The sequence below is a fragment of the Pantherophis guttatus genome, chromosome 3, assembly GCF_059756535.1.
Source record: "Pantherophis guttatus breed Tessera chromosome 3, ASM5975653v1, whole genome shotgun sequence".
NCBI lineage: Eukaryota > Metazoa > Chordata > Lepidosauria > Squamata > Colubridae > Pantherophis > Pantherophis guttatus.
Window position 1 is genome coordinate 189,789,577 of NC_142065.1, and position 14,440 is coordinate 189,804,016.

General features: G+C 37.5%; 1 protein-coding gene across 2 annotated transcripts in view; it reads left to right on the forward strand.

Moving 5' to 3' along the window:
• VPS13B (vacuolar protein sorting 13 homolog B) overlaps positions 1 to 14,440 on the forward strand; it is a 328,745-nt gene that overhangs the window by 170,515 nt on the left and 143,790 nt on the right. For both annotated transcript variants that reach the window (XM_034422515.2, XM_034422516.2), the window contains exons 32-33: positions 515 to 641; positions 2,181 to 2,324. In XM_034422515.2, the coding sequence (XP_034278406.2) occupies positions 515 to 641; positions 2,181 to 2,324 (271 nt within the window). The remainder of the gene's footprint in view (positions 1 to 514; positions 642 to 2,180; positions 2,325 to 14,440) is intronic.

A 14,440-nucleotide genomic window follows, 5' to 3' on the forward strand; every position in this document is an offset into this window, starting at 1 on the left:
TATCTCTTTAGAATCACTGGAAAAACCTTCAGATCTGAAGATAGTGTCTTACAGTTTAATTTAACACTTGCATGAATTCTAACACCTGCTGTAGCTTCTTTTCTTAGAGAAACATTTAAATATCCCGCAAAGCTAACTTTGCTGATGGGTCCCCAGTTAGGCAGTGAATGTTGAATAGTCCTCTCTTTCTCTGGATCCTTATCAGTTAACATGACTATTTAAAATTTTGTATAAGATTTAAAATATATGTTTATAAATATATTTATTACATATTTTCGAATAGAACAGCATTTATATGTTTATGTTGGATATTGATAGCATTAAAAAGTAATCTTAGAGCATTTTCTCAGCTTTCGTGCTCAGTTGTGTATGTGTGTTCTCTGACCATTATTGTAACAGTATTTTTCTGTAATGTTGCTAGGTTAAGAAATTAATATTTACAAATATGAAGGAACAGTCTTCTAACCATAAGAGTTTATCATTTAGTGTGCATTTATTTCATTTTATTTTTTAGCATAAAACACCATCAAGAACGAAGAGCTATTTTAACACCAATTTTAACAGACTTTACTGTACGGGTAACTGCAGCTCCTGCCATCATTTTCACAAAAGTAATTTCTCCAGAGAATTTACACACAGAGGTCAGTACGGGATATGAGATGTTTATCACTGAGCTTTATATCTGCACATTTGTTAATTATTAAGATGATATATAAAATTGTGTTAAAAATACTGTGTGGTATGCACTTGTTGGGCCAGAACAGAAAGTCCAGGCAAAATTGTTTGCTGAATCCTTCAACATTGTCACCAGATCTCTAATGGATAATAAATTCTGCTTTTAAATGAAGCACATAGTGAAAACTGACTTGATTTAAGTTGAGATGCCAACCGCAAGGAATGCCATATTATTTTCCATGGCCAAAATTATATTTAAATCAGGCTTCTGAGCATCTTTTCTGAAGATCAATCTAAGAATCCTTAAATGTCAACATTGGGAAAGCAGGTCATTTAGGACCCCAAATGATATTTTCTTTTATAAGAAAGAAGGCTAAGGCATAATTTTAGATCACCCAAAGGAAATACAGTTTCAAGGCAGATTATTTTCTCTTTATTTTTTTTTTCAAACTTTCATCAAGAAAGTTTATATCATCTTTTTAGCAGCCAGCTGCTTGTTACCCTTAGCTCCCATCAGTTCATTTCAAACTTTGCACAGAGGTTTGGGGCTCTCATTCTTTATGGAAAAGGATTGTAGTTGTGGTACTTTAGTTTCTATCACTGGAGTGGCCAGGAATAGAATTGAAGGGCTCTATATGAAGCCTGCCCTATTTTGCTGCCCATGGCCCCAATCTCCACAGCTTTATCTTGTGTTGAATATCTGCTGAAAAAGAGAGTTTTAAAAAAAAGATGAATAGAGAAAGCATATAGTACAAAGTAACAGATGAATTTTACTGTTCCTGTTGTTCAGGAATGTAGCTGTTTTAATTTTTCTTGAATCTACTCCCTTTGGATATTCAGTAAGAAAGGGAGAGATCTACCACAGATTACTAAGGATGAATATGTACATATTTTTTTTTATCACAAGAGGATATGATTTCCTGCTTAGTAAGCAAATCTGTTTATTTTCTCCTTTCATTAATTTCTAAAACATGATTATGATTGTTTTCTTTGTGTGGGGGTTGTAATAGCCAGGGGACAATGGTCATTTATCTATGCTCCAAATGTTAGCAGACAGCTACAAATCAATTGAATCAGCTATCTGTGAGCTGCAAAATACAGTTTCATTATAAACTAAGATGTGCTGGTAGACTCAAATACATCTCTGTGAGAAAGGAGAATTACAATTTTCTGCCAAGAAAATGAATAAGGGCTCTTGACAGCCCAGAATTTAATATAACAAAGAAACAGGACCTCACACATGAAATACATGAAACAAAGAGAAAGCAACTTAATTGTTAAATATCCTGTTGGAACTGTAGCTGTATGACATATCACTCCTCCACTTGATTTTATTTTACAGATGGTGCATTGTCTTTTCTCTGAAGGAGATAGAGAAAATGTTAATAAACAATTGAGAGAACATAAACAGCTTATATTGTCTTTCTTAAAAATAAAATTATATAAATGCCAAGAATAAGCTGCTAACCAATGGAATTTGTCTTGCAAACTTGTTTCTTTCATAGGAAATTTTAGTATGTGGCCATTCTTTGGAAGTGAATATGACAACAGGTCTGGATTTCTTCCTCAGTGTTGCTCAATTACAGCTCCTACAACAATTAATGCAGGATAATATGTCTGGATTGGAGCCTTCCAATAAAGCTGCAGAGGTAACTTCCATTATCGGTTGACTTTTGGAAGCAACTGTGCTTCATCATCCAATATCTAACATTTTTATTATTGATAGTATGTGCTGCCTAAATATGTGTTACACATATCATGATTATGTCTGAAAGTACTTCAGTATAATGATCCCCTTTGGGATATACAGGTAGTCCTTGGCCACAATTGAGCCCAAAGTTTATATTGCTAAGTAAGACATTTGTTAAATGAGTTTTGCCCCATTTTACAACTTTTTTTGCCACAGTTGTTAAGTGATTCACTGCAGTTGTTACATTAGTAACACCGTTGTTAAGTTAATTTGGCTTTCCTGATGACTTTGCTGATCAGAAGGTCACAAAAGGTGATCACATTGCCCTGGGACAATGCAACCCGGGGCATTGCCAGGGTCATAAGTGTGAAAAATGGTCATGTCACTTTTTTCAGTGCTGTTGAAACTTCGAACGGTCACTAAGCGAACTGTTGTAAGTTGAGGACTACCTATGAAGGAACCCTGTCTTCTGTATGTATTTTCTTGGCTACATTTTGTTTGTCTGATCATAGGAAAGGAAGAGTTTGGTTTCATTCTTTTCAGCTATTGGCTACAGTAAAATCAGTCCAATTGACTTGTACAATTATACAATTGAGGAACAAGCAAGTAGTTGGTAGTTTAAACTATAGTTAAACCTTTCTCCAATTTGAAGCTCGATTGAAGCATTAGAATTGCGATATCAGATTTTTTTTTTCCTATTCTAGCTATGGCACATCACTTGAACTAGTCTCAGGTGTATCACATACACAGGTGTTGCCCAGAATAGTCATGGTTAGCTGCATAAATTCTGTAGCATTCATCAGGATACCAGAGAAAACCAGGCTCTGCAGAACAAATTGAGAACACTACCTAAAATCCTATTTTCCCCAAAACAGCAACACTGTGAGATGAGTTGGGCTGAGACACAGTGGCTGCCCCAAAATCACCCAACCAACTTTCATGGCTAAGGTGGAACTAGTATTCACAATCTCCCACTAGGCCAAACTCCACTAGGCCAAACTGATTAACCTTGTTCTAAACATAGTTTTCTTTCCTCTTGTAAATCCAAACCTAAGAAATATACTTTAAGAATGAACATTTCTCTACAATAATATCCTAAATTTCATCTACTTTTTTTCTTTCAAATAAGCCAGAGTCATAATCTTGAATTTCCTTTTCATTACTATTTAGGCTTGTTTGTAGAGGTTCCGGTGAAGTATCTTAGTTCCTAACATTACGCTAAACAAAACATACATAGGGCTCTTTGTGTTTGCTTGACTCTGCACCCCAAAGCATTAGAAAATTTAAATGGTTACTGGTCCAGAGTATTATTTCAATGTGTGCCCAGCGGCTCAGGACAAAATAAAAACAAAAGGAAACTGGATATCATAAAGTTTCTTGGGGATCTAGAGGGATTGGCAATATTTCCATAATCATATTTGGAACAGCAATCTATACCAAATCAGCTGTTTTCTAAAGGCACCTTCAAACTGCTCATTAAATGTTCATTGGTCTGAAAAACTGGACTCCTTCATTTCTTGCTGGGAATAAACGATAAATAGAAATAATTACATTTGCTGACTTATTTCTTTATTTCGGATAAGCAGCACTTCTAAAATAGTCTAGTTTATCATTGCCTGTGAACAATGCTACTCCACAAAAGTATTCTCTTATTAGAAATGGTTACAGTGACTATAGTCCAGCAAGGAAGAAGCAAAATAATTTCTGCTCATTGGCAGTGTTTAAGATTATCCCTTTTAATGGCTTCAATATATAAGTAACCTAAAACTTCTCTTCAAGTTCCATTTCACAATAGAGCCTATTTATTCAATTCCTCCTATCTTGAGCTGTTATAACTTATTTTATGGCAGCGAACCTTTGTTTCATTTTCACTCCCCCACTTAGACACTCTCTGAACGATGAGCATCAAGAAGGAAAAGAACATTATATTTCCAACATTATATTTCCTTTGCTATATATTTCTCAACTCCCATTAGGAGCTCCTTCACATTTCTTTTCCCAGCAAAGGAAGACCATCTTCTATCATCTGCAAACATATCCTCCAACACATAGTCTTCTGAGACCTCTACAAATCCTAAGTTCAAAGAAAAGCAACAAAATTACTCAGAGGACTGGGCTGATTTATGATCAAGGTTTCTGAATATATATATATATATAGTTTGACTAAGAAATGCAGAGTCTAAAAGAGGACATAAATCTGCAAATGTAGCACCATGATGTAAACATCAGCAAAAAAGGGACATTTTAGGACTTCATAAGAGATCATTACTAGAAATCAGATACTACTATTCAAAGTAAAATAGTGCAGGGACCAAGAACTCTTCAGATGGAGTTAATGGTTTGAATTACAAATTATTTCTCAACTCCTGTTCAGTTGTTTGTACTAATTCAAACCTTATCACTAATTATTCTACATAATGTTGCATACCTGAATTTCAAACATCACTTAGACATTTTGTGGTACAACACATTACAAAAGGATAAAAGTTGAAGACTGAAGATACATTACAGTAATTGAATAACAAGTTTGTTTTTAAAAGTTGGCTAGCTGATCTGGAAGTAGTAATTACTTTGTTCACAAATATCCAGTAATCATCATATTAAACCCACTTCCAAAAGGACCATATGTAAGAAATAGTATATGTATACTTTTTAAACCAGTGTTACAGAGTAAATTAAATGTTTATATTTTACCAAAATAAAAAACATATTGTGTAGAACGTTAGAGAGTAACCACATAATTAAGGCCAAAAATGGTTCTTCTTTGATCTATGTAGGTGCTAAAGGACAAATGTTATTTTATGTAAATGTAAATTTCTGAATTTTCCAGTACTTCCTATTACAGTTCTCAGATCTTTATTCTTGTACAGTTGTCTTATTTTGATTGGACTTACTTTACTAACATTGTCATTCCTTTAGAGTTTAATTTTGCTTGTTTATCTGTAATTGAGATTAAAGTATTTAAGCAGAACAAGAGACTTCTGTGGGATCGTTTAGTTTCGGTTAACATAGCAAAGATTTTAATTTTGTTATGCGAAAATGCAAACATTAACTTATGCATCACCAGGTAATATAGGATTGAGTTAAATCTTCTTGTATGCTAGCTTCTGGGGAAAAATATTTGTACATTATTGAAGGTATAAAATTACTATTCCAGAATCATAATTTTTTGTTTAGCAGGGGGAAATAAATCACTTCTGTAGCAATCATCCTTTTTTCTTGTTGTTGGGTCTTCTCTGTATGTACCTATAATGAAGTATACAAGCTCATCAGAATAGTTTTATCAAGTCAAAAATATTGCGGAAGGTGTTGTAATAATTGAAAAAGTAGTAGTGGAATGTTGAGCAACTTTCATTAGTTTTGGCTGTATCTTGTGTGAAAGAATCCTGGACTGCATTGAAGACCAAAGGATATTGTACAGCTACTAGGCTTTTGAAAATGTATTTATGTACTCTATTCTACATAATGAAATAGATCAGGGACTATTTCCATTTAGTGTTAAAGAAACAATCTCAAGTGAATAATAGCCATGTTTCTTCTTAATTTTTAATATTCTTGACATATCCATGAATCTTTTATACTGTCTGTTTACTTATTATTTTATCTTTATTCCTATTAAAAGTACCATATCAGTAGATCTCAAGATAATTTAGAATATTCATAAAGATTACAAGCAGATAATATAATTCAGTAAAAGAATTACAAATTCTCAGAACAATTCCAAAGAAAAAATTACGAACTAATTTTTGTGAATAATTTATGATCTGTGGCAGGCTGGTTAGCGAATTCTGGCATCTTTAAAGTTGCCAACTTTGAAAAACACTGGTTTAGGGACCCTGAATTCTAAGCCTGATTATTTTTCAGCTGCTGTAGCATCCTCAAATCTTGCAGCTGACTTTCAGAAGTGAAGCCATGAATTTTCATCAATATATTTTTAGTTATTGTAATTTGTATTTGAGGGCAAACTAAGATGCTGAATAGGTATGCAAAGGCTCTATTTTGTAAGAGCTGAAACTAGCGAGATGGGAGATAGCTCTTCTCAGGCAGGGAATCAAGGCTGACAAAATAATGGGTAAGCGCATGATAATTTAAAAGTTGGGAAAAAACTCTTAAATTTTGAAATGGAAGCATATATGTATACATTTCTGTGTTTTGTAGCAGGATGATTTTTTTGAACAGTTATGACAGCAAATATATCTACTGGCATAACGTCCTTGAAATTTGTAGTTGCTGAATGTGAGTTTGAGTTTCTGGTAGTTTAAAGCTGAAGTTCTGTAGAAAGGAAGGAGGACTGCCCTAAATTTTGTACTGCATATAACAGTTGCAGCAGTTTCCTATTCCAGAAGTAGACAGAGGGGTAGTTGATAATATCAGGAGTTTCTTGGTTCTATAATGATCCACAACTATCAGATTTCTACAGTATCTGCTGTGAGGAACAGGTGTAGAACCACTAGCCATCTGCAAGTACAAAGGAGACCACACACTAATTTATAACCAAATGCAGATCTCACTAGATAAGCTTCTTGTATCCCTTTTCTCTTCTGCATTCTGGGGAGAGTCAGTGGGCTTTATTGCAAGAGGCAAGTTTATTGGAATACAAGAATTGACACCTCCTAGGGGGAATTTTTTCCATTCATTTGTTTGCAAATCTAAAGTCTCATTCTCTTTAATCTGAACAAAAGTTCCCATAAATTGGGAAGAATATGTGGTTTTGCTAAGAGCAACTGCGGTATGCTAAAGGATGGGGAACTCTTATATTTTACTCATTACAAATTATTTCATATTCATCACAGGATAGTTCTATGTGGCAGTCTTTTTAAAAACTACTGATCTAGCAAATACCACTACCTAGCTTAAAAACTGAACTTTGATTGTCTTCATTTGTGCAATCTTGAAAACAGTCAGAGAAAACCATACGCAAAGCAACTCTTCCTCCAGCTGATTAATAAAAGAGTTCAAGAATTAATTAATTAAATAAATAAATCCATCTGGGCATTGTGAAACTGACCAGAAGGATTAAGAATGGGTTGCTTGATAAGGTTGCTTGTATGTCTTTCCTCCTTCCTCCAGTTTGCTTCAGTTATTGGCCTGTTTGTAACCAGTGTCTAGGAAGCTGTTCTGAAGCACAACAATGTTATAGAAATAATAAAAAATATTATTACATTTATAGGTCACTTGACCCCCAGTGATCCACTCAAGTTCCATATTGTTAAATTAAATAAATAATCAGGACTAGTCACATTTTCATTGATTAAAGTAAATTGTACTTAAGATCTTGGAAATATTAAAAAATTGTAGATACTATAGATTAGATGGATGTAATTTGGATAGTAAGATGGGCAACATATAAATTTAATATATAATAAAATAAATTTATAGACTACAATTTCTGTATATTATATTACTAAATTTATGTATGAAATTTAAGCCAGTTTGAGGTCTGTAGACTCAGTGGGCTCCTGACTTATTTTTTATGTAAAGAAGTTTCCTTGATAAATTCTTTTGACTCTTTTATAAAATCAAATTTCTTTGATACGTTACAGATTTTTTTTAAATAAGTAGTTTCAGAAATTGTTATAGCATGATTTAGTGTCAGTTTCACTGAGCTTTTGTACAAATCTGTGTAGTTTTTTTAGACACTGGTATTAAAAAGTATAAAAAGTGTATATCAGTTAGTATGTCAAGGTTCCGACTAATGAACCCAAGCAAACCAGAACTCTGAGGCTGGAATCTTACTCAAAGGACTTCCTTGGTTCCTTGGAATGTCCTTGGTCACTGATCTATGATGGCTCATGGCTCTATTACAGGGGTCCTCAAACTACGGCCCGCAGGCTGGATATGGCCCGCCAAAGCCATTAATCTGGCCCGTGCAGGACAAGGCTGCCCTCCCCACATCGCCCCACCTACCTGCTGCCCCCCCACCTTCTGGAGGCCGAGGAGGCCAAAAATGGGATGTGTGGAGGCCTCAGGAGGCCAAAAACAGGCCTATTTTTGGGCGGCAGAGTAGATGTGGAGGACAAGGAGGTAAAAAACGGGCCCGTTTTTGTCTTCCCTGGCCTCCAGAGAGAGGGAGACAGAAAGGGAAGGAGGGAGAGAGAGAAAGACACACACACACACACAAACAGAAGTCCCTCACCCACCCAAGGCAGCCACATCCCTTCACTAACCTGATTTCCACCCCCAGGAGCATAACAAATTAAAGTTTAATTTATGTGTATTGTTTAATGGACTGCTAAACTGGCCATGCCCACCCAGTCACATGACCACCTAGCCACGCCCACCCAGCCGATCTGGCCCCCCAACAGTCTGAGGGACCGTGAATTGGCCCCTGTTTAAAACGTTTGAGGACCTCTGCTCTATTACATATTCAGATCATTATTACATAATGCCAAGTAATCCTATTGCTGGATAAACTATATACATTTGTTCCTAAGAATGTTGTTATATATTATATTTCTTATTATTTCTCCATAAAATTAAATAAATATATTCCAGTTTATAGTCCATTCCCATAATTAAGTAATCTTAAATAATTTATACCCACTTTCAATAGCTCCCATGGTGATGGATGTTGCAATTAAAGCATAACTTTAACCCTATGAAAAAGCAATATAAAATCAGATTTGTGAATGTACCTTCTCATTCATGTGATTGTGCATTTATGTAAGAAAGCTAGATCTGCTGAAATATAAGTACAAATAGGCAAATTCCTTTTAAAGATTATTGAGTCAAGGTTCAAGAATGGTTGAGTTACTTGACAATGGTTTCTGCAGAACTTTTTGAAGATAAGCAAAAAAAAGTAGTATCACAATTCCAAAATAAGCCTATTATAGTGTAGAGTTTCCTGTTCTCATGTCTTTTGTAGTTCTTTAAATTTTTCATCGATTACCCTGTTTCCCCTAAAATAAGATATCCCCTGATAATAAGCCCAATTGGGCTTTTGACCACATGCGCTAAAATAAGCCCTCCCCAAAAATATTTAAACGCATGCACAACTGGTCCCCGCCATTTCCTCTGGTTAGGATTAGGGAGACAGAGCTGGAAATCAGGTAAGACAGCAAGAGGAGCCCTGTCTTGCTCCACGTGCCCCAAAGTAATAAGACATCCCCAAAAATAAGGCTAAGCACTTATTTCAGAGTTCAAAAAAAATAAGACAGAGTCTTATTTTTGGGGAAACACGGTAGACACAGATTTCTTATTGTCTTTATTATAGTTATAAAGTTATTCTGAAGTCCTGAAATCAGATCCTTAGCAATTTTCTCTCTGCATTATTGATGTAAATAGATTTTGTACTTACTTGCCAGACAGTCTCTGAGAATCTGATATGATTGAACAGAAGGAAAATAATATACAAGCAGTCATTTTATGCAGCAAACTTTCCTAGTTTTGTCTGTATATTGTCACAAGCTGTTTACAACAGCATGCACAAAAACAACATGGTGAGGGGCTGCTGTGGGTCACTACTCATCATATGGTACCTGCTGAGAGTCACCACAAAAACTCTGTTTGAAATTGTCTTTACATGATAATTGCCTTACATAGCGAAGCATTATGAGATGGCTTGCTCTGGGAAACAGCTGGCATACAGAATCAGTTCAAAGACAAAATATTTTGGGGAGGGGATAGCAAAGCATGTGGCAAGGTCACATTCTCATGAGAAGCTGGCATGCACACAAAGCAATGTTCCGTGGAAGCAGTTTTAAGAAGCCACTTGAAAAATCTATATCATGAGAAGCAGTCCACAGAAATACTTCATCATGTGGCATAACCACATACAAAAGCAGTAACCATGAAGTAACCATGTGGTGAGAAAGCAGCACTTAGTTTTTAAAATGCAACAGTAGGCTTGCTTGCTTATTCATTTAGCACTATTGCTTCACCATTTACATTTATTTATTTCTTTTATACAACTCAAGGTGACGTACCTAATGCTCCCTCCTATTTTCCCCACATCAGCAACCTGTGAGGTAGGTTGAATTATGAGAGAATGACTGGCCCAAATTCACCAGTCAACCCCATGCTGGAATCATTGTCTCCCATCATCACACTCTCTGAAGAAGTTGTTTTAGTGTGAAACCAAACATAATGTTATTGAATGTGATGTCATAAAATATTGTAAGTCTGTAGGAGCTTCTCCTACCTATATTGATTAATAATAATAATAATAATAATAATAATAATAATAATAATAATTTTATTTCTATACCGCCCTTCTCCTGAAGGACTCAGGGCGGTGTACAGCCAATTTAAAAACATTACAGTTCTGTGTTTCAGACTATTATTATTATTATTATTATTATTATTATTATTATTATTATTATTATTTACTTGAGATGTGTTGAATGTCCATCCTTGAGCCAGGAGAGACAGTATATTGAGTATTCATCTTTAGCTTGTTAAGGCCTAAGCACTATTCCCTTAGGCAAGAAAAGGCAAGCAGTACAGTCACATATGGAATCCTTAGGAAACTTACAAGCATTTGTCATTGATTTCTGTGTTGTGTATGAATAAGGTAGCACACATATTTGATGGCAAAGTTAATCATTCTGCAGCCATATCATGAGCAGAGAAAGAAACTGAGAAATTAAACACCGTAACTTATCAGGCTGTAAAAGAGAGAGCTGGGGAGTTTTACTGACAGACTTGCAAGATTGCAGCCTTACAGTAAAGTAGAACTAGCTCGTCTGGTTTTGTTTCTCAGCCAGCCTACTTGGAAAGGCTGACAAAATCTGAGTTTGAGAGGAATCCCAAATTCCAAGTCCCCCCCAAAATTTCAGTAGTTCATACAATTGGTCTTTTCATGGTGAACAGCCTTCTCGGTCAAGGCTTCAAAGTACAGGAATGGATGTTAGCTTTACTAGCTGGAATTGTGAAGCATCATCAAAATGTAGAGGTGGCTTCAGTGCTTTGTAAATTAACCATCTCTGTTCTCTTAAATATCTAGCAGATAGCACTTTAAGCACTTATTAGTTGGCAGAGCAAGCCCTGGAATTTAAGGTAGTCTGTTTTTATCTTTTTTCTTGTAAAAATCAAAAGTGACTCTAAATCCTTAGCTCACAGTTTTCAGATGTAATGACCCCTCTCCCCGGTGAACTTGCATTTTTATGTTATTTCACAAGATAATAGTTTGTTTCGAGAAGTTATGTAATTCTTTGTTGATAAAGACTTAACATTTACTCTTTTGGGTTGTAAAATCTCACATACTGGCTCATGACCAAGATAGTAATTGCCCCAAGGGGATGATTTTCCCTTAGAAAAATGTTGGAAACCCAGGTAATGAAAAATCTAAAAGATAAATAAAGTACTTCAGCCAAAATACATTTTTCTAGCTTTTTAAAAAACTTAATCTAATTATTTTTATTTATTTTCCAATGTGTTTGAGAATTAACCCATATGGATCAAGCAGTTTTAACCTGAGTGTTAAGTGCACGATTGGGCTCAGTCCAGATTTTGCTTGATTATCTGAAATCAGCTCTTTGTTGTGGGGATAGTATTTCTTTTGTCTCTAACTTTAATATAGTAGGTTAACATTCTGCTCAATGTCTTTCAAAGTCTATCAGATTATTGCATAAAATGTGGCAGAGCTTTGTAAAATTCAAAAGGCTAGTTTAGTAGCTGGAGTTCGTAATCTACTTTAACTCTTCAAATTGTAATTTTTAGATTTAGAAAACGATTACTAAAATTAAAATTGTAGATATTATGTATGGCAGCGAATGCAAGCAATACATCTCACAAATTAAATTTTTAAAAGGTTTTGCTGCCTCCATAGAATGCAGCATTTAAAATATTACACATACATTTTTTTTTTAAAAAAATGAAGAAATGGCCTTCTATTTGCCTTCATGTACTCATTTTGCTGCTCTTATTGCATCATCAGATAATTGCCCGGCCGCCCTGTTTAGGGTGACCCGCTCCCTGCTCCACCAGGAAGCGCGGGAGGACCCCTTGGAGGGAAGAGCCGAGGATTTTGTTCAGTATCTGCATGACAAAATCACTCAGATTCGGGAAGGTCTGGACTCCAACTGGGTAGGTCCAGCGAGGGTGACGGAGGCAGGTCTTGAGAATGTTATCTGGGATGAGTTTGATCCTGTGACCCCAGATGAGGTGGACAGGATTCTGGGTAAATTGAACGTGACCACATGTTTGTTGGACCGGTGTCCCTCCTGGTTAGTGCTGGCTTCCCAGGAGGTGACGCAAGGCTGGCTCGAGGGGATTATAAATGCTTCATTGGGTGAGGGTGCCTTCCCCGCCGCCTTGAATGAGACGGTGGTGAGGCCTCTCCTCAAGAAGCCCTCCTGGACCCGGCAGTATTGGCTAATTATCGTTCAGTCTCCAACCTTCGCTTTGTGGCAAAGGTTGTTGAGAGTGTGGTTGCGCGACAGCTTCCCCAGTACCTGGATGAAACGTCATATCTGGATCCATTCCAGTCGGGTTTCAGGCCTGGGTACAGCACGGAAACGGCATTGGTCGCGTTGGCTGATGATCTCTGGAGGGCTCGGGACAGGGGTTGCTCCTCTGTCGTGGTCCTGTTAGATCTCTCAGCGGCTTTTGATACCATCGACCATGGTATCATGCTGCACCGGTTGGAAGAGTTGGGGGTGGGAGGCACCATACCACGGTGGTTCTCTTCTTTTCTCTCCGACTGGTCGCAGTCTGTGTTGATGGGGGCAGAGGTCGACCCCGAGGCCTCTCATGTGGGGTGCCGCAGGGATCAGTCCTCTCGCCCCTTTTGTTCAACATTTATGTAAAGCCGCTGGGTGAGATCATCCGTGGTTTTGGGGTGAAGTACCATCAGTACGCTGACGACACCCAGCTGTACATCTCCACCCCGGACCACCCCAACAACGCCCTTGAAGTGATGTCCCGGTGCCTGGAGGCCGTATGGATCTGGATGGGGAGAAACAGGCTCAGGCTCAACCCATCCAAGACCGAGAGGCTGTGGTTTCCAACGTCCCGATATAGTCAGCTGGTGCCATCGCTGACTATTGGTGGTGAATCATTGGCCCCCACAGAAAGGGCTCACAACTTGGGCGTCCTCCTGGATTCATGGCTGTCTTTAGAAGAGCACTTGACGGCCGTGACTGGGAGGATTTTTCATCAGGTTTGCCTGATCTGCCAGTTGCGTCCCTTTCTAGATCGGGACTCTCTACACACAGTCACTCATGCCCTCTGTCACCTCTCGTCTGGACTATTGTAACGCTCTCTACATGGGGCTCCCCTTGAGGTGTACTCGGAGGCTCCAACTGGCGCAGAGTGTGGCCGCGCAGGTGGTTATGGGAGCGACATGGAATTCCCATGTAACACCTCTCCTGCGCGAGCTGCACTGGCTCCCGGTGGTCTTCCGAGTGCGCTTCAAGGTTCTGGTTATCACCTTTAAAGTGCTCCATGGCTTAGGACCTGGTTATCTATGGGACCGCCTGCTACCACCAATAGCCTCCCACCGGCCAGTACGCTCCCATAGAGAGGGGCTTCTCCGGGTGCCGTTGGCCAAACAGTGTTGACTGGCGGCCCCTAGGGGGAGAGCCTTCTCTATGGGGGCAACTATGATGTGGAACGAGCTCCCCCCGGAGATACGGAGGATCCCGGATCTGCGCACCTTCCGTCGTGTGCTTAAGACTTTTTTATTTCATCAAGCTGGCCTGGCCTAAATCTTCTCCCCTTTTTAAATGCAAATTTTAATTTGTTTTTAAATTATGGGGAACTTTAAATTTGTTCAGCCCAATTATTTAATTCGTTTTTATTCTATTTTAAATTTTTGTATTTATGTGTTTTATCCTGTGGCTGTTCACTGTCCTGAGTCCTTCGGGAGTAGGGCGGTATAGAAATATATATATATATATATATATATAAATAAATGTGAAAAGTTATTCTCTAGTGTCAGTGATATATGCCATTGATGAGAAAGCCAATTTGGTGTAGGAGTGACATTGCTGGTCTAAAGATTGTAAATTCTAGTCTTCCCTTAGACATGGAAGCCAATTGGATGACTGAGTCAGTCATTCTCCTTCAGCCACAAGTTGTTGGGGAAAATAGGAGGCTGAAGTATTATGTACACTGCCCTGAGTTGTAAGAAAA